Source organism: Callorhinus ursinus, unplaced genomic scaffold (genome assembly GCF_003265705.2).
Source record: "Callorhinus ursinus isolate GAN/ISIS: 27379988/994484 unplaced genomic scaffold, GSC_fseal_2.0 scaffold94, whole genome shotgun sequence".
In the NCBI taxonomy this organism is placed as follows: domain Eukaryota; kingdom Metazoa; phylum Chordata; class Mammalia; order Carnivora; family Otariidae; genus Callorhinus; species Callorhinus ursinus.
The window spans coordinates 1,946,739-1,966,749 of NW_027397156.1; the positions used below are offsets into that span (position 1 = coordinate 1,946,739).

At 47.9% G+C, this 20,011-nt stretch overlaps 1 protein-coding gene across 9 annotated transcripts; it reads right to left on the reverse strand.

Annotated features, from left to right (window-relative positions):
* Nucleotides 1-547: 547 nt before the first annotated feature.
* On the reverse strand, nucleotides 548-19,991 carry ZNF384 (zinc finger protein 384). Of its 9 annotated transcripts, XM_025851791.2 has the most exons (13): nucleotides 19,797-19,983; nucleotides 19,522-19,583; nucleotides 18,594-18,653; nucleotides 12,857-12,927; nucleotides 12,338-12,575; nucleotides 12,056-12,103; nucleotides 11,524-11,857; nucleotides 10,567-10,659; nucleotides 6,622-6,846; nucleotides 5,732-5,914; nucleotides 4,184-4,262; nucleotides 2,798-2,956; nucleotides 548-2,200 (listed from the first exon to the last, which is right to left on the reverse strand). In XM_025851791.2, exons 4-13 carry the CDS (start codon nucleotides 12,920-12,922, stop codon nucleotides 1,781-1,783), a joined length of 1,845 nt encoding a protein of 614 aa, XP_025707576.1. In that variant the 5' UTR covers nucleotides 12,923-12,927; nucleotides 18,594-18,653; nucleotides 19,522-19,583; nucleotides 19,797-19,983; the 3' UTR covers nucleotides 548-1,780. The 9 variants fall into 9 exon arrangements, with proteins under 9 accessions (XP_025707576.1, XP_025707577.1, XP_025707578.1 ...); XM_025851792.2 differs by lacking the exon at nucleotides 19,522-19,583 and having other exon boundaries at nucleotides 19,797-19,991; XM_025851793.2 differs by lacking the exons at nucleotides 12,056-12,103; nucleotides 19,797-19,983 and having other exon boundaries at nucleotides 19,522-19,787.
* Between the last annotated feature and the right edge of the window lie 20 nt (nucleotides 19,992-20,011).

The window sequence follows — 20,011 nt, forward strand, 5'->3', positions numbered from 1 at the left end:
TGCTCAGGCAGGAGTGTAGGCCCTTTCAAGAGGGCATGCTTCGGGCGCCTGGGTGGCTCAGTCGTTAAGCGTCTGCCTTCGGCTCAGGTCATGATCCCAGGGTCCTGGGATCGAGTCCCACATCGGGCTCCCTGCTCAGCAGGAAGCCTGCTTCTCCCTCTCCCACTCCCCCTGCTTGTGTTCCTGCTCTCGCTGTGTCTGTCAAATAAATAAATAAAATTAAAAAAAAAAAAGAGGGCATGCTTCCATTTCTTTCATGGGGAGCTTAGTGGTTTTATCAACACATGACTGAAACCTTGCTCTCATACATTTAGGCATCGCAGGCCCCATGACAGAATTTATATGTAGAAACCCTCATAAACCAAGATCTCACTTTAAGTATCAATGCTGTGCCCTTCTACGCTTGGGGATACATACACAGAGTCTCATCACACAGCATTCACTCTTCACATACACACACTCTAGTGTAAATTCTTAGTACTGTCCTTGAACATATCCCCAGGTAGCTTCTTCCCATGCTCGCTCATATCAGCAGCTCCACTGCCTCTGATCCTTTTACACGAATTTATTTCTATACAAGGTTCTAAAAACACCCCTTGGTTTGTACATAAGTTTTTTTTTTCTTCATTTTAAATTGCTTTATAACAACTGGTTTCCTGATTTTTTTCATTTTCTCTTTTCTCTGAAATCTGCCATGATTTAAAAACAAACAAAAAGGACAAAAGGAAATAAAAATGCCGTTGGCCAGAAGACAGGGTGGGTGGAGAGAAACAATAAGGACAAAAATAAACAAAACATCAAATATGAAAATTCTCAGAGATAATGCATTTATAAACACAGAAATGGTTACAACAAAGATGGCCGTGATGAGTGGGTATATATATATATATATTTATATATATATTTATATATAAATCCGTGTCCGGCAACTGACCGTGGCACCTAGGGAGCTAAGTCCAGTCCTTGTGTTTGCCCTGAACTCTCCCTTCTCTGCAATACCCCTTGTTTTGGGCTTTCATAAAGAACACAAAGCTCCCACAGCTCCTCTGGCTTTGGGATTGGGAGACTGAGTATGGGGCCTTGGCTGGCAGAGAAGGGGAGAGGCTCCAAGGAAAACCATAACCCACACTTCTAAGCCACCCTTGACCATTATGGGGATCTCCGGCCCCTTGGGGACCACATCTCAGCCCTTGCCCCTTTACAAATAAAGGGGGTCTGACCCCCACCCAGATCTCCCTCTTCCCGCACTAGGTAGGAAGTGAAGTGAGACCATGAGGGGAAGACGGCTCCCGGGGATTGGGGCATGTGAGCAACCTCTGTTCTTTTGCAGGCAAGAATAGAACGGGAGGCTGGTTGCATTCAGGGCTCCCTTCTCTCAGAGATCCGGGAGCACCAGCCTCTAGTCTTCCACCAGCCCCAACTTTGAGGATTATGAGGGTAACGAGAGGGTAAGTGCCCACACTGGAAAAGTTTCTATGAGGTCATAGCAAATCCCTCCCTTGAGCACCAACCCCCAATTTCGAAAAGCTATGCTTAGAAGGGGAGGCTGCTGGATTACACTACCAGCTCATTATTCCTTTGCCAATCAGGAGGGCTGATGTTCCTTTTGAAGAGGAGTTGAGAATAAGCATGGTATCCTGTGTAGGAAGGCCGTGCCTGAGGCCCAAGGAGATGGAGCCAAGGCCTGTCAAGGAAGAAGACTTTTCCCACCAAGAGAAGTTGGAGAAAGAAGGGACCAGAACTTCTTTCCCCTCTTCCCAGTGGGTGGCAGCACAGGTCTCTAGGAGCTGGCCAGGTGCTCCACCTGGATGGTGCTGGTGGTGACAGTGAGGCAGATGTCCTTATGATGCTCCGCCGTCTTATAGGGGGTCAGGTCAAAGGAACACTGGGGTGGAGGGTTGGGGTTGCTGTCCCCGCCACCCCCACCCTGGGGGGCTGCCCCAGGGGACTGGAAATGTGGTGGCTGTGGCTGCTGCTGCTGCTGGGAGGCCTGGGAGGCCTGAGCCTGGGCCTGGGCCTGGGCCTGAGCCTGGGCCTGAGCCTGAGCCTGGGCCTGGGCCTGGGCCTGAGCTTGAGCCTGGGCCTGAGCCTGGGCCTGGGCCTGAGCCTGGGCCACTGCCGCCGCCGCCGCCGCCGCCTGCACTTGTTGCTGGAGATCAGGAGGGTTGTGTTTGCGCATATGTTTCATAAGGTACGTTTCCTGAAGGAGATGGAGAAGAAGAGTTGAGGGATGAAAGAGAAGGAAAGAGGTTACTTATAACTAGCATCCTGGGCTCTTACTTTACTTTAAATAGAGCCATACTTCAACGGAGACATTCTGGAGCTGTGGGCAAGTTCTCCCCAGGAGCCTCTGTCAGTGCTCACTATCGGTGAGCAGGAAGGAGAGGGAGACCCTCAGAGTCACGGTAGGCATTCAACTGGCACAGGGAAAACTGTCATTTCCCCAAAGATCTTTGAGTGGAATGACTTTACCACCTCTTCCTGGAGTCTAATGGAAAACATCTAACTGAAATCTTTCTCCCCAGGTTGCAAGTTATTTTGCCTTATGTTTAAGTGAAATTAAGAATCATTGCTTAGCAATCTTTCTCTATAGGCTTAAGGGATCAGGCACCCCCTAAATTCCTTAGCTATAGATCTGTTTAATTTCGCCTCTCTTTATGGATTCTGACGAGCTGGAGCTAGGGAGCTAGCGTTTTCAAGGCAACAGCCTTCTCTCCGGGAAGATGGGGTGAAGTGGACTGTGTGGCCCTGCAGGCCTACGGGGAAGTGAAGGGCAGGCACTGGCATGAGCACTCACCGACGTGTATGCCCGACTACAGATAGTGCAGGTGTACACCTTGGCATGCTTCACCGTATGCGTAGATAGGTGTACCTCTAGGGAGGCTGCGTCCGTGTACGCCCGATGACAGTTGTGGCACTTGAAGGGTTTATCTTTGTTGTGCTGCCGTCTGTGGGACTGGGAAAATGAGGAGAAATCACGATGAGTGCATCAGACTCATCCTTCCTGCCTCCTTGACCTTAATGTCAGAGCCCTGAGCTGGGGTGTCAGCCTCCCAAGTTCTCTTTCCATTTGAAGGCAGCAGGAACTGCTTTCAATAAAACTTGAGGAGTTACAGGCTAAGGCAAGAGGCACAGCTCCTGCAGGACATCCCAGGAGCCTGAAAAGGGAGGACGGCTATGCTGGTCCCACTAGCCCAGTGGCTCCCAAAGTGAAGCATGGGGGGATGCTAGCGAATGCCAAGACTCTTCCACAGGGCCCCAAACTCAAAACTATTTTCAAAATAATAGTAAGACCACATTTGCCTTTTCATTCTCTCATGACTGTACAGAGATTACGTAACGTGTAATGTAGCAAAGACTGAGCACAGCAGGTAGGAGCATCTAGCCATCTTCTGGTAAGCTAAACATTAAAAAAACGTGCTGCAGTCTAATGGAAAACATCTAAATGAAATCTTTCTCCCCAGATTGCAGGTTATTTTGCCTTATGTTTAAGTAAAAGTAAGAATCATTGCTTAGCAATCTTTCTCTAGAGGGGTGCAGTCAGTTGAGCATCCAACTCTTGATTTCAGCTCAGGTCATGATCTCAGGGTCATGAGATTCAGCCCCACTTTCAGCTCCACACTAAGCGTGGAGCCTGCTTAAGAGTCTCTCTCCGCCTCTACCCGACCCCGCTTGTGCACACACACACTCTAAAAAAAAAAAAAGCCAATCTTTCAATTTTTGGGGTGTGTGTGTTTGGAAATACGTTATATACGTTAACATGCAATGAGTTTATTACTTTTTTAAAAGATTTTATTATTTGAGAGAGACTGAACAAATGAGTGGGAGGAGGAGGAGCAGAGGGAGCAGCAGACTCCCTGTGGAGCAGGGAGCCCAACGCAGGGCTCGATCCCAGGACCCTTAGATCATGACCCGAGCCAAAGGCAGACGCTTAATCAACTGAGCCACCCAGGCGCCCAGGTTTGTTGTTTTTTAATGAATTACTAAGTATTTTTTCAAGTTTTTCAGTTTCACGTTCTCTGTGTAGACAGGTATTACATCAAGAAAAACTCTTTGGGTTTCCCAGTAATTATTAAGAGTGTAAAGGGGTCCTGAAAAAGTCCGGGAACCACTGTACTAGTCAAATGGCACTTTGACCCAAGTCTGAGATGCAAGGCCCCATGTGGAGGGGGGGAACATTTACCTGCAGATTGGACAGCTGTGTGAAGGCTTTCTCACAGCCCGGGTGTGCACATTTGTATGGTCTGTCACCGGTGTGGATTCTGCATGGGATGAGAAAAGAAGAAAGGGAAAGGATGTCAGCAAGGCCACTCAGGGATGTGCTCCTTAACCAACCTCCTCAAGGCCACGCCTGCCCTCCTATGGGAGTACAGGCTGGGTTCCAGGAGGTCCCAGCCTCAGCTCCTCTCTGACACGGATCATGCCATAGTGCCTGATTTCTGCTCACTGCCTCCGTCACTCAGCTCAAGCTGGGCTCCTCTGATGCGGGAGGAGGGACTGGTGGCTTGGCAGCCAAGACACAGGCAGTCCATAATTTGACATACAAGTCAGCTCCTACAGTAGCTGTCCCTAATGAATGTTCAGAAACATAAGGTAAACACATTGGTTAAGGAAAAAGAAACACACTGCTCCCAGAAAAAGCTTTGGAATCAAAGAAAAGCAGAGTTATGCTAATTATGGAGAGTAGCAGCAATATTAACACTCATGGAAACTCTGTGAGGCTTTTCCCAGTCCGGCCCCCTAAGGGCAGAAATGCCTAGTTTAGTACCAATTTGACCTCTTTCCCAAACACTACAGGACCCTCCACTGAGATGAGCCAAGGACTTGAGGGTCTGCGGACACCTGCTCCTCATCAGGGACTTCAGAGCCATCTTTGTAACCAGGTGCTTTTCTGGACCTCCAGTATAAAATGTTGGAAACGTCACAAGACGTGTCTCTTTGTGAGGAAAGCCCGACTCCTCCTCTTCGCAAAGCCAGATGTCTGACCCCTTTGAGGGAGAATCACCACATCCAGAAGCAGCCAGGTGAGAAGGCTTCTGAGCAGTAAGTCTGAATTCCAGTTCAACTTGATACCCCCTTGAAGGACATCAACTCTTCCAGTTGGCAAGTTCAATTCCTCCTAGTCACTCCAGATTCACAGGACAAACGGTGGGCATTCTTATGAAGTACGAGCTTTTTCATTTTGTTGGCCAGTTAGTTCTCTGTGACTATTTTGGACATGTTTTGGTTTGTTCTCTACTCCTGGCATCCTTGGAACCTTGCTGGTTGCTGTAGGGGTCACGAGGCTGGTACCCAGCTCAAGGCCAATTATGTCTTCTGCTCATAACTGGTGCCCTAAGGGCTGGCGGTATGGTCTTCTCCAATCAAATGCCCTTGCTTTGGCACCAAGGACAAAAAAATCTTGCGAGATGTGTGCTCTGGTGTTTGCAGTGAGAGAAATGAAGGCAGAAGATGTCTCTGCCCCGGGTTCGTCTCTTCCTCCCATGTATCAGGGAATGCCACACAGTCACTGCATCTCCCCCACGCTGCTTGTGCCCCAAAAAGGTTCTCTCTGAGCGTCCGCTTGTGTCTCCAGGGTCGTGGCTGCCTCTTCTCCCAGACGCCGGTCGTATTCTCCTCCAGCCAGGTCTGTCCCCCGCCCCCCGCATGCGGGTTGTTGTGTGTGTCCGGGGCGGGGGTGGGGAGGGCATGCCAGCGGGGGCGGGGGCAGTAGCCCGCCACTCTCCCTTACCGTGTGTGCTGCTGGAGGTGGGAGAGCTGGCGGAAGGCCTTCTGGCAGTAGGAACAGTTGTAGGGCTTGGCCCCCGAGTGGATTCGGAGGTGCTGGGCCAGGTAGGAGGTGTTGGCGAAGGTCTTGGAGCAGTGCGGGCACTTGTGGGGCTTGATGGTCTCCGTGTGCATCTTGGAGTGGATCCTGCCGGAGAGGAGAGGAGAGGAGGGAAGGGGGGAGGAGGAAGCAGTTCGACACCATGGGTTCAGCTCTCTGCTGGGTGAAATGATGTTGCTTGACGGATGACAGCACCCCCTCCTCCCTCCTCCCAAACACACTCCGGCCTGGAGAGGCTAATGACGAGGACACCCGGATCTAGGTTGCTGCTGATCTTACGTCGGTGGCTAGAATGGCAGTGAGATGATGAAGAGCTGCGACCCCTGGCTTCTGGTCACCTTAACGATTTCAGTCTTGTCAACCCTCTGCTTCGTTCTAAGGTTAGCACTCACCACAGATACCCTGCTTCCAAATAGTAATTTGAACAAAGACCAATACCGCCTGCTCCCCATGGACCTGAAGTTGAATGCACACCTTGGCTCTGAACTGAAGCATATAGTATAAGCAGGGCCTGCTCTGCGGAAGATTTCCAAACACAGACACAGAGAGAAACCACAAAAACCGTTCCAGACTTTGGGATTGGAGACCACCATTGCCCAGGCCCCCGCAAACTGCTAAAATACAGAGTTTATTTTTCACAGACAGTCACGAGAGCAAACTGAGGCTCCCGAAGGGCCAAGTCGAAAGGGAAAAGAGAAACCATGAGGAGAGAAGAGTAGGCTCAGGCAACGTGGCCTTAGGGGTAGGTAGGGGTTTGCAGCCGGGCGGCAGGGTAAAACCAAGAGCAGCCTTACCGGGTGTGCTGCTGGAGGTGGGACAGCTGGCGGAAGGATTTCTCACAGAAGTTACAACTGTAGGGCTTGGCCCCTGAGTGTATACGGATGTGCTGGGCCAGGTAGGAGCTGTTGGCGAAGGTCTTGGAGCAGTGCGGGCACTTGTGGGGCTTGGTCTCGGTGTGGGACTTGGAGTGGATCTGCATCTCCGACTTTGAGTAGAATGTCAGTGAGCACATCCGGCACCTGGGCCAAGCAAGGGCAGTGGTCAGAACCTTCCCACGGGCAGGGTGCCGCACCCTCCCTCCGCTTCCACAGAAGCCAGCCTATCTGATCTCCCGCTTACTGCAACTATGCTGTAAGGCCCTGAGAGGAGGAGCTGTTCTGCTGATCTTTACAGTCTAAGCTTCTCATGTGGACCCACACAATACAAATATTCAATAAATGTTCGAAGGATCTGACTCCCTAAGTGTGTAGAGAAACAAAAATTCAACCAGAAGACAGGTAAATCTTATCATCGGCTCTAGGCTGATGTGGATTCCATTGGGGCAGGGTTATCGACTAACTTCTGTTTTCCTTCTGCCTATAACTCGATTTCAGACTTTTAAGGGGCTCCCTTCCCCAACTTCCCATCTATAAAGGACATGCCTCGGGTATTTCTCAAGTTCCCGAGATGCTAATGAGGACAAACTGACTATACTCTCCAGAAGGACTTCTCTTCTGTCTCCTCACATAATTGCCTTCTTTCAGATTCTCTCCTACTTCCTTTTAGCCAGTGATTCCTAGAGGGATGGGGGTGGAGAAGGATCGGAATTATTTGGAGGGGCTTTTCCAAATCATGTATGTCTGGCCTACACCCTGGATCTGGTGTTCCATCGGCCGCCTCCACCCCTGAACCCCTTGGCCATCAAGTGGGAACTACTTTTGCAAAGAGCCGAGGTAACTGTTGGGAGTGGGCTGCCTCCCCTCAAACACTTAGGAGGAAAAGACTTGTGAAACACTGAGCTTCCATGCTAAACCTTTCCTCTTTCCTAGCACATGGAGCCAAAGTCAGCACTTTGGGCTGACATCAATAAGCAGCTGATATACTTTCACCCATCACCTGAGTGGGTAATCCTTCCTGTTCTGACATTGCCCAACAGTATCAAATAAGGAGGCCTCTGAGCAAGATAAGCCACAACTATTCAGACTTTATCGAGTAAGAGTTATCTGTGTGTGAGCTGGAATGCTCTCATTCCTCAACAACTCTGCAGTGCACAGTGTGAGCTGGTAGGAAGGGCAGCACCTGGAAGCCAGGCAACTGGGGAAAAAGTCCCTCTGCTCTGGTTCCTCCCCAACTTCTTTCCATAATCTGGCCTCGGGATGGTGTGGGGTGACGACTTCTGCTTTCTTCTGATCCCAGGAGAGTTTTTAGAGAATAACTGAGATCAAGACTAAAAAGAACTCTGCGCTCCTCAGAGGAAAAAAAATATTACACTATTTGGGGGTATGGTCTCTATTATTAATGTTTCTACTGAAATTCCGATCATTAAGGTCAATTTCTATATCTCTGGTCACTTGAAAACTCTGAGGAAAATCTGATTCCCAGTTCGCCAATCCCTGGCTATCGTCTGGCATGCCCAACCATTATATGGGAGGCGCACAGGTTCTGTTTATAGTTTAGTACAGTCCAAAGGACACAGCCAATGGAAGTCTGGACACCTGGGCTCTACTCAGGGCTCAGTTATAGGCTTGCTCATCAATCTAGACCTCAATTTTCTGGTCTGTAAAATGGAGAGATAAATATCTTCCCCTAGAAGGGCCAGCAAACCCACAGAACAGTCAAAGCTAAGCCAAGTGTTCTCCAATAATAAAACTGCACAAATGTTAACAGTACCAGTGTCCATGGATGAGCTCATGCTACTAATGTTCCACAGAGGTTAGAAACTGGACACACTGCCACTTGGAGGGGAAACGGAACTAATGTTACAACATAATTTCCCTCGGTTGCTAAAATTTCTCAGACAGGTGGAACAACACATTCATTTTAACTCAAACAAAAGCTCATAGTTTGTGTGTGAGTGTTGAACACACAACTGCACCCTTAGTATGAAATTAACTACAAGAGAGAAAATAACCCTCTTTATCCAAGTTTTCAAGGAGAGAAGAAATCTGCAAAACTTAAATCCATAGACAATGGACTGGCAACAAAATAAGCAGTCTCAAATGACGATCATAATAACCATAATAATAGTTGCCATTTGTTGTGCCAGATATTGCCAGGGCCCCACACCAGTTAGGCACTTGAGACACACTGTTTCTGCTCCTCACAACAACCTGGCAAGTATTATCCCTGTTTTACAGAAAGGAACACTGAAGGCTCAGAGAGGTTAAGTAATTTGCCACAGGGCAAACAGTTATTCACTACACAAAGCTATGATTCTAACCTAATTTGAGATTCCTCACATTAGACATATTCAAGGAGAGGCAGACTATCATCTGTCAGGAATGTTTAGAAGACTAAAACTACAGAGAAGGGGCTGGCTTAGGTGACCATTAAAGTTATTTCCAACTCTGAAATCCTATGAAGCCAGATAAAAGAGCACAAGTCCTTTAATGCAAGGTGTTGGGTGGCTGGAAAGAAATCTTGATTTAGGAGCACTGTGGCAGTGGGCAGTTAGCAGGAGACAGCAAAGCCACCACCCCATTTCACTAGGCGCACAAGGCCAGGGGGCCGCAGTCACATCCAACACAAGAATGGGGCCCCTTCTGGGGCAGGCAATGCAATGACCCTGTTTACAATATCAACTTTGAATCACCCCATTCTTTCCCTAAGATATTCAAAACCAATTTCAGATACTCTGATTTTCCCTCAAAACATTTCCACATGATAAATGGGGGGCCGTGACTGATCTTCCCATTTTACAGATGGGAACAAAGAGCTAGCAAGAAGGTGACTTGTCCAGACTAATAGAACCCAAGTCCAACAATACCCAGTCAAATACCACTGACCACAGGAATGAATGTGGTTGACCCACACATGCACGAAAATAGGGATTTATTTATTTGTGTGTGTGTTGTGTGTGGATTAAAAAGATCCCTTTGGAACTTCAGAGTTCTGAGTTTCTAAAGAAATTCCAGTCACCCAGAATATAATTAGGCGCCCTTAATTTCAGAGTTCTCCTTAGTCACCTGGGTGTGGGGGCCAGTCAAGAATTCCAAAAACACTAAGGGTGTAGAAAATGCTACCAGGGCTTCCTTCCAACTGTATATTCACATTTCTTCCCATAGACACAGTTTAGGAAGTCCAGAGGTAGCTTTAATGTGGGCCCAAAAAATAAACAAGCAAAAGCGAAAACAAAAAGAAACCCTTGGCAGAATCAGAGGACCCTGATCCATGTGCAAAGCTCCAAAGGGTGTCAGAGACCTAGCCCATTACTCTCACAACAACACATTTTCTAGAGGTGTATCTCCATGTCACAGTGACCTCACTTTAAGCAAATACATAAAAATCCAGATTTCTACAAAATAAAAGGGATTTTCACTTTGTAAAATGATATATAAAAGATGCTTTTAAATGAATCAAACTTGTCAGGTACCTTTATAAAATATGATGTAAACATTTTCCAGGAACACTTTTATTGTATAAAGTGGGATACACCTGTAATAATAAAGCTGCAGTGAACTTTCGGATTAGGAGCTGGAATTCTGCAGTGCTCAATACTTTCTGCATAGCAACACTCCCCTCATTTTCACTTACAAAGAGGAATTTACACACTCTGTAGTCGTGGCTACTCTCCACAGTAGATGTGTACAACACAAATACAAATAAATGCTAAATGACAACTACTGCTTCTCTCTTTTGAAGTTCCCAACATTTCAAATCTTAGCTGATATATATACTCCCAACAAATGGGAGGCATAAACAGAATTCTCCCCATTTTACAGATGAGGAAACTGAGGCCCAGAGAGGGGAAAAGGACTTGCCCAGGGTCACACAGCAAGTTCGTGGTGGAGCCGGGAACTGAATCCATGAGCCCAAGGCTCTGTCCATTTCCTGTGCCGCAGTTCCCTTCGCTCCTAAAATGGGAACAACATTGCCCATCTCGGTACACTAAGGACAGACCCAGTCTCCCAGCCATGCACATCTGCCCCTGTCTGCATCAAAGCTGTGACAGTGGTTATCCCACTCTGTAACCTGGGACCAGACTTCCCAAACCCACTAGGGCCCGTGATAGTTTTCAAAGGGATTAAAAGACGTCCAACTGTCAAAGGGCAGGGAGTTTGCTTCTGAAATTCTTTTTGTATAGCACCACATGCAAATATAAGACTATTTGGCAATGGACAACTTAAAGGAAGTACAGAATCAAAATGACTTTCATGAATTAGAAAGTGAGCAAACAGGCATTTCATAAGCATATAGTCCAAGGCGGGCGGGGGAAGGGCGATATCCTGTGCCTCCCATCTTTTTATACAGACCCCTCCCATCACCCCAACCATGCAGGGTCAGGCAGTCTCAGTGCTCAAATATGGCCCAAGAACCAGTGGATGGCACACAGGTTAAGGTTAGGGGCTTATCAGAACAGTTTCTTAGAGAAATAGGAATGGAAAGTGTAGAAAGCACAAAGGAGCTGGAGACGGAGTCTGAAATCAGTCTAAAGCCTTATCATAAGGAAGAAACTCCGTTAAGTCATTCAAAAATTAGTCAATGCTGACAACCCCAAAAAGGAAGGCATACAATGGGTCTGCGTCCTGGGGAAGAGTCACTAGAGAAGTGCTAGCTGGAAGCTCTACATTCCTGCCCCACAACAGAACACCTGACATGCAAGTGGATCTGAGGTGGAAAGCTGTCCGCGTAGAGCCTGATTAGGGGCAAGACACAAAGGGGGTAGGTAAGCTGAGACAGTGATCCTCACCCCTTGCTGCCCTGGCTCTGATCCTTACCTATAGGTCTTGCCGTCTTTCTGATGGTCATCATCATCCTCGGGGGAGAGGACATAAGGGTCATTCATCTCAGGTAGCCCTGATTCCAGCATCCGCTTCTTCTTCCGGCCCCGAGGGGGCTTAGGGGCCACACTGCCACCTCCACCACCACCTCCGCCTCCTTCCTCTGTTAGGGTTGATGCTACCTTCTTGGAGAGGTCAGGGACCACCTGCAGGGCTTGTGAGCCAGGGGGAAGAGCTGAGACAATCATGGGAGCCGAAATGGGGAAGGTCTGAGCTGATGAGGCTGTGGTCACAAGGGAGCCTGAGGGGGACGTGATTACCAAACCAGGACCTAGGATTGGGAGAAAAAGGAGATGGTGTCATGTTGTCCAGTCCTGATCCTATTTAATTTCCCCCAGATCATTGTCTAACCAACCCCTCACCACCGCCCTCCCAGCCCAGAGTACATAGGAAACCCCAAACCCTGTAGAAAAATAATGGTCTCCTAACCCCTGCCCCCACCCCACCCCCGGTTAACAGTGAGATTTACCCCTTGATTGACTCCCTTCTCTTCTCCACCTCTGAGAACAGGAGACTCCTTGATTCAGAGAAGGAAAGAATGTCACCTCCTCAAAGGCAGGGACCGCATCTTCTACTTCTTTGTATCCCCCACAATGCCTAGCGCATTGCTAGGCACACAGTAGGCACTTAATAAAAATGTGATTGAGTAATCAAACACATATCCCACTCCCATGTCCTTGGAGCCCTCCAGCCTGGGGTACTGATCATGGAAGATCAACACCTCAGATTGGAGAAGAGCAGAGTGGCTCACCAGCAGTCATCAGTCCTGTAGACGGCACAGGGACCACGGTGATATTCTGGGTAACGGACGCCTGGCTATGTGGGGTCAGCTGGTCTGACTTGGACTCTGTGTCCATACTGATGCCTGAGGGCAGGGACACTGAGGCAGGCACTGTCAGCAGGGTGGGGTAGTGGGGTGGAGCCAGCCCACAGCCCTTCTCTGGCAGCAGCTGATCCTTCATCTTGTTGATGAACATCGTGTTCTCAATCTAAAAGAAAAGCAAAGGGGAGGCAAGCGGTCTCCTCAGAAAGAGCCTGACTTTGTCTGCTCCCTAAGCACTTTGCATGGTCTGTCCTCCTTGGAGATCAAGAAGTGTATCTTTGTGCTTCCAGAGAGAAGCCAGGACAGAAATTATAATTCTCAGTGATGGGGGACCTGGTGAAACGGCACGTGATTTATCTCGCTTCAGTCTCCACAGTAATAGAACTCACTGCTCAGAGCTGAAAAAAGTACGTGAAAGGGAAGGAGCAAAAACCAAACACCACCTACCTGTCCTGAGACTGTGGGGATGGAAGGCCAGAAGTACGGGTTAGAATTGAAGTGAGATTCTTCCATTCTACCTGAAGAGAAAAAGAGAAACCACGTCACACTCAGGACTAAATCTGAAGAAACGCAGCAACGGAGAAGGGCGGTTGAGGAATTCCTGGCCCCTTCTCTGGCACCTGACCACAGGGCTGGGAATTCAGAGTGAAGATCTCAGGATCTGCCATATTAGTCCCAGAGAGCCACTGAGCATGAAATCCAACAGAGCCTATCCTACGTAAGATGCCCATGAAGGAACTTGTAGACACATCTCACCTACAGAATGTCTCCCATAACCCAAAGAAACAGACCTGGCAATACTTTCCTTTGGTGACAAAAAGAGAAAGTCAAGTCATAGCAGGGAGGGGATGTACCCACTTGTGGGTAAATCACTGACTGACTTAGTAACAGCCAGGGTACCTATCCCTGGCTCCTCTTTTCCTTTATCCCACAAATCCATCTTCCTTGAAATAAAACATTTTAAGACTTCCAAATGACACACTTGTAGTTCTATGCAGCTTGAAAAGGTTCTAGGCCAGAACACAAAATGCCCAAGGGAATTAAAGAATGAAACTGGCAGGAATCACTATCAGTGCCAGATGATACCTGGGGACCATGCCCCCCCCCCCAACCGACCAAGGTCTAAGAACATCCATGGTGCTGCACTGGGTACTACACGTGCTGAACGGAGCAGTGAGAACCTGCAATCACCAGTTTAAAAGAACGTTCTAGCACCAGGAGTAGCAGTAGCACCCAGATTCCTACTTACAGGGATTCAGAAAAGGGACAAGAGTGCACCAGAACACATTAACACAGTACTAGACTCCTGCTTTGTAATTCTCAAACACGATGCTTCTGAGAGTTCAAGTTCTTCCGTGTGTGTGGATGATAAAGCTTAAAACTTTGGGAGGGAGGAATAAGCCAGACGAGTAATCCCTCAGAATCATGTTGCAAGTCACAGATGGGTACAGAATCTAGGCATCCCACCATTTTCCCACTCTGATCACTTCTCCTAGCAAGGCAGTATGTTAATGACAGTTACTCAAGAGTAGTTTCCCCAAATCCTGGACCCAGAAAGATCCAGCCCAGCAGAAGGCAGGTGAAGAGGGAGTATGAGACTGCTGGAATGGGGAAATGATGAATAGCAGGAAATAAACATTATCATCATGCTGCTACTCTGAACCAGAAGTAACCAAGATTTAGGTGGGGAAGAAGGACCTGTGACTTACAGCCACGAGTGGGTCCCACTGAGGATGTGCCGGAGGCGGATACCAGAGCTGCTAAGTACTGGAGGGTACACTGGGCACAGAAACCGGGTTTGAAGTAGATTAAGAAAACTAGGAAAATCTGTTAACAAAGGAGGAGAAACAGAAGGGACTTCACTCTAAAAGTAACCCTGTTCCTTCTCCTTCTCCAGAAATCTCATCACATTTTTTGCTCTATTAAACAGCATTCTCGATTTTCATAAAACCTATAAAGGGAAGCAGAACTGAATTGCAGCCTACTCTTTCCTAAAAAGTAGCAAAGGAGAGGAGAGGAATGCACCAAACCTGTGACTACAACTTCACACAAATAAGACTCAATATTAACTGACTCGAGAAATCAACCACAGGCACATCCTGCTCCCCAACTTAAAAAATACATCAGAACAGTCTCCAACACTGGTGCTAACCTTTTCCTTCCAGCACTAACTTTTTATAAAGGGGCCTCAGGTCCTTCTTAGGCGACAGAAATCAAGAAATGATCAGATCACAGTTTAAGGCGATCCAATCTTGCCAAGCCTTTTGGGAAGCAGGGATCCCATCTTGGACCTCCCCACGGTCTCCAACACAGAACTCCTCACCCAGTATGCAAGTCCACATTTAATGGACTGAATGACAGTGGACTCTATACATACAGATTTTGAAAACAATGCTAGGGAGCTCAAACCATAACTCATAACCCCCATCTCTCTAACCTTCTAGTTGAAAGAAATGACACAGACAAGAGTGGTGGCATATGGTGGCAATGAAGTAGAGAATTAGGCTGCAGAGTAAAGAAGGAGGGTCTAATTACAATCTCCCCCTACAGAGTCAAGGAAGTAAACACATTAGGGATGTGAAAATTTAGGAGGGAGGATCCAAAAGCCTGAAAATAAGAATGTCTTCCGATAGGGTTCCTACCGGAAGCACAACACTCCTCCCTGCCAATAAAGATTAGATCCATTCATATTGTCCTACAAGTGGCTCAGGTGAAACACTTTCTGAGAGAAAGAGCCCCTGTGGGTTCTTACAAAGGGGACACACAAAGTGACGTGGAGGACAGGACAATGTCACCACCACCATCACCACTAACATCTATTAACTGCTCGTTGTGTTCAGGGCACTGTTCTAGGCCCTTCGAAGTACTTCACAACGACTGCATCATTTAATCCCCACAGCAACCCCATGAACTCCTGGGATCCCCACGTTTCAAATAAGGAAACTGGAGTCACAGAGTCAAATAGTAAATATTAGAGCGGGGATCTGAATGCAGATACCAAAAAGGAAGTTAAGAACGGGGGTTCTACAAGAGACCCGAATCCTACAACTCAAGTACATACACTGTGATACTGTGACTTGATACAGCAATAAAATTTACAGCATTTCCAGGAATGGACCATGCATTTTTGAGATAGTTCTCTGTAAATGTTTCCAAAAGTGAAATTTTTGATAACAGCAAAAATGCAGTTAAAAGAGGATATTCTCTGTCCACAACCTGGGAGACCTCACTTGGCCACCAAGGTAATTGATTTTAGAATAATGGAATCTGAGTAAAAAGGCCAGACCATCCAGAGGGTGGTCTGAATAAAGGGCCTCTCCACTTCCCTGGATACCCAGGCTATCCCTCTGCTTTGGTTCTTAAGAGAACAAAGCTGAAGATCAGAACCACAGCTGTTCCTAGGACACAGTGATAAATGTGCCTTGTGGGCTTCCGAGAAACATGTGTGCCCCAAAGAGGGGGGTACACAGAGAGTTCTGCTCACCCAACTAGAAGCAATATTTGCCTACAAAATGACACCTATATGCTATACTACTGTTCTAAAAAGGCTGACTTCAATCTCTGTATCCCTGAAAGGAGATCAAATGGAGAGCCAAGAAGGAAGGCTCTTGCCAGAATACAATGTAAATGGCGCCCCCTGGAGTTGTGTTAACAGGGCGCTCCTGGTGCCAGATCACTCAATACCTTTTTACTGTCCATTAACCTCTTAACTTTCTATGTTTCATGGAATAATTCTCCTCCCCAAACCATCCCGACATCCAAGCAGGCATATACCAACATTCTTAAAACCTGAAGAAGCCCAATGATATTATGAGGAAACCCCATTTCTACACAGAGTGCCAGTTTTGATGATTATGCCAACATATCAATGATAATAAAAAGAACTGGTTTACCCTAGATTAGGAAGAAAGTAGAAGGCTTTTATTACAGACCCAAAGAGCAGGAAAGAAAGAAAAACATAGTAAGTAGAAAGAAGAATGTTGGCAGATTGAAAATCTGGGTTCTAATTTCAACTTCACTATTGCAGAACACCTCAAGCATTCTGTTAATAAAAAGGAAGGTTTACTATAAGTTGAACAGTATTTTTCTTTCAAGAGGGTCAAAGAACTACATTATTTCTTTTCCAATCTCAAAAAAAATCTTGGAAGCACTGAGGAGATGAAGAAAAAAGACAATTATTAAGTAACACCCACGAAACATTTAGTAAGTCTTGAACTCTAGCACCAGAGCTTTGTCCATCTGTCCATCCTTCCACAGCGCGACCAGCCATCCAGGAACAAAGATGCCACCGCCTGCAGCATGTGGTTTTGGTAGACATGGTAAAAAGACTACAGTCTCTTTCCTGGTACTTACTACATTCAAAAAAATTGTTGTTTTTCAAATAAAGCCCAATTTTTCCTCAGGAAAGCAATATTCTCTTAACATAACAAGTCTTGAGAAAATCATGAAAGACTTGCGCCAACCAAGTGTAGTAGCTGGAGAATGAACCTAGAAATCAAGACTTCTGGAATCTAATTCTAGGTCCCACATCAGTGGTTGACTCTGAATAATTTACTATTCTACTAAGTTTCTATTTGGGTAGAGGATGGAGGAGAATAAACCCCTTAAAACAAATTCATAAGGCATATGGTGATGGGAGGCAGCTCAAAAAAGAAAAAGAAATAAAATGCTTCAAGTGCTCCCGAAAGGAAGAGAGTTAGGGAAATACTTCCATGTGCCGAGGACTACTAGTGACAATTACTGACAATTACATAAAGACCACATAATTACAAAGATACTACCCAAGAGTATCAGGTCTATAGCCTCCAGCTCAGTAATCACCAACTAGAAGCACCAACAATAAACAGAGATGCGAAGAACAACCAACCCAAACTCAACTACAGAAAGAACTTGACCCACGGACCTCAGACACTCTACAGAGAAAAACTGCTCCAAAATGCACAACTGCAGAAAGGCTGCAATATTAGCTAAGGACTTGAAATGAAGAAACACAGAGAACCATTTTTCTTTCAGTAAGGAAACAAAATCTTTTTCTTAGGTTCTGAGGGCACTCAGCAAGGGCCATCCCAATAGAATTTGGGGGCCTTCCTACCATCTGTGAACTCTTCCAAGTACAAAATAACCCAGAACAGGTTTATCCCAACTCTACTGGGAAAGACCATCACACCATGCCCAAACACACCAACGGGACCACTACCACCACAAAGTTGGCAATCTGAGCCAGCAATGTCTACCCTGGGTACTGCTGGACCATGGTACCCAGTACCCTGTGGGAAGAAGAGCACAGTGGTTCCCCCGTCCCTGTCCTGCCTACTTCACTATAAATGATGGATCTGGGAAATATGAGGCAAAAAAAAGAAGTGGGCAGGGAAAAGGGGGCGGGGCAGTTGGAGAAAAGGAAATATGCACTTAATATTTAATTACCAACGTGGCTCAGAAGCCTATGGGGAATACATTTTATAAACCAGACTGGAATTGGTCCTTAGAAGACATCTCTAGGATTATAAGCTCTCAACTCAAACTCTTTTGGGTCTCACATTGTCATTTTCAGACTACCTAGAACTCTACCACCATCAAACCTCATTATTTTGAATTCTTCCAGACCTACTTCTGAAGTTCACTCCATACAATTTTATCCACTTTAAACTACCCACGAACCAGGTGTTGGGTTTTTTGTTGTTGTTTTTCTGAAAACTTCACCCTGACACACCAAACTGAAATAACCCTGTGTCACTGATTCTAATCACTCAACAGGTCTACTTGAAGCACTCCTCTGTGACATTAAGAATATGAACCCCACTCTAAACTCTGCTTGTTCCAAATCCAGGAAAGCAATTCCATAAGCTATACCACAAGGACTACACTGGCGACTGGGGCCCATTTGTCCCCAAAGCAGAATCAATTTCTCCTTTGGACACCATGCAACCCTATTCAGTGATTTCACCTGGACATTTCACAAATCATTTCTGAATACTGGTGGGAATGGAAAGTGATGGGGTACAGCGCTAACTTTTTACACAAAAACTTCCTGTGTATCTTCACAAGAGATCATTTTTCTCTCACAACAAACACCAGTATTAAAATTGCTATTACTAGAAGAATTCTGTCACAGTGTCCCCAAGAAGCCAATTATGACCCCTTCTCCCCCCAAACCAGAAAAGCCATTAACCCAAAATTGTCTTACCCTCTCTCTCTCTTCCTCCTGTCGTCTTATTCCTTCTCCTTTCCAGGGCTCCTGAACTTTCTGTAAACAAATTGTCTGGGTTACAGGGGCCAGTAAGGGTGCAGCCACCAGGGAACTGTGGAGAACCTCAGGAATTCTTTTGACTGTCAGCAGTCTGGAAGGCAGGCAGACCCCCAAAATCCAAAGATGCAATGCTATAATAAGGAGTGTAGTGCCACCCACTATGTGGATACAAGGGAAATAAATCCAATTCCCAGGAACCAAGATGAACTCTATCACCAGTGTTTGGGTTCCACTCCTGGGCTCAGACACTGGCTCTTCTTCATTCCCTAGGGCCACGGGTAAGCAGGAGTCAGAGAACAGAGGAGTTGGAGGAAGAGATGGGCCCCTGCCCCCTGAGGACTGCCTCAGAAGGCAAAGCTGAAGACCAGGGGGATGCACAAGCCCTTGTGTCAGGCACAGTGCCAGTTCAGGCCCAGCCACTTCCTCTGGCCTCCCCCCCACTTCTTCGAGGACTTCGCCCCTGTCTACCCAAGGCCTTGCGCCAAGAAGTACCTCCCTCAGCCTGCACAGGGGTCTACCTATTGGACACCCCAGCTGTCCCCAAAACACCTTCGCTCCCCTGAGACAGCCCCTGGGAGCCTTCTCCTGATGTCACCCCCCACCCCTTCCTCAAAGACCCTTCTTTGGGACGTCCCTCCTTCCCCTCCAGGGAGCTGAACTCTGCCACCCACCAGACAGACACCCGCCCCCTAAGCCCCCCCATTCCTCCCCATCGCCCGCTCCTCCACAACCACTTCCGGTTCCGGGACGGACACACATACAGTCACACCGTGGACCCCCCCTTCCACGCCCCCCCCCAAGGAAAAGGGGAGGGGGGAGGAGCAGAGAGCTTGGCGCGCGCCGACTGCAGCGGCGCGAGACTCACCCGGCGGCGACGGCTGCGGCGGCGCCAGAGCCTGAGCCAGAGCGCGGGAGGGGCGGCGTTTGCTGGGAAAGGAGGGAGCCGAGTGGGGCGGGAGGACCAGCAGGGGGCGAAGGGAGGGGGGGGAGAGCGCGAGGCGGAGCGCGCGGGCACGCACTTTCGGCGCGAGACAGACCCACACACTCACACGCACGGAATGCGCGCGAGACACCCGCAGGGCGGGGGCGCGAGGCAGTGGGTGGCCCCCTCCCTCCGGCCCTCCCTCCCTTAACACTCACCCGGAAGTGGTGCTGCAGCTCGTGCTCCCGAGAACCCCGATTCCTCCACGCCCCCTCCCTCCCTCCCTCCCTCCCCCCAACAGACTCGGAGTAGAGCTGCGGCGGAGAGAAGGCGGGAGCGCCGGAAACGAAAAGGGGGGAGGGAGGGAAATGGCAATGCAGGGGGGGCGGTAAAGGGGAAAGGGGGGAATGCAAAGGTCGAGTCACTTCCGGGA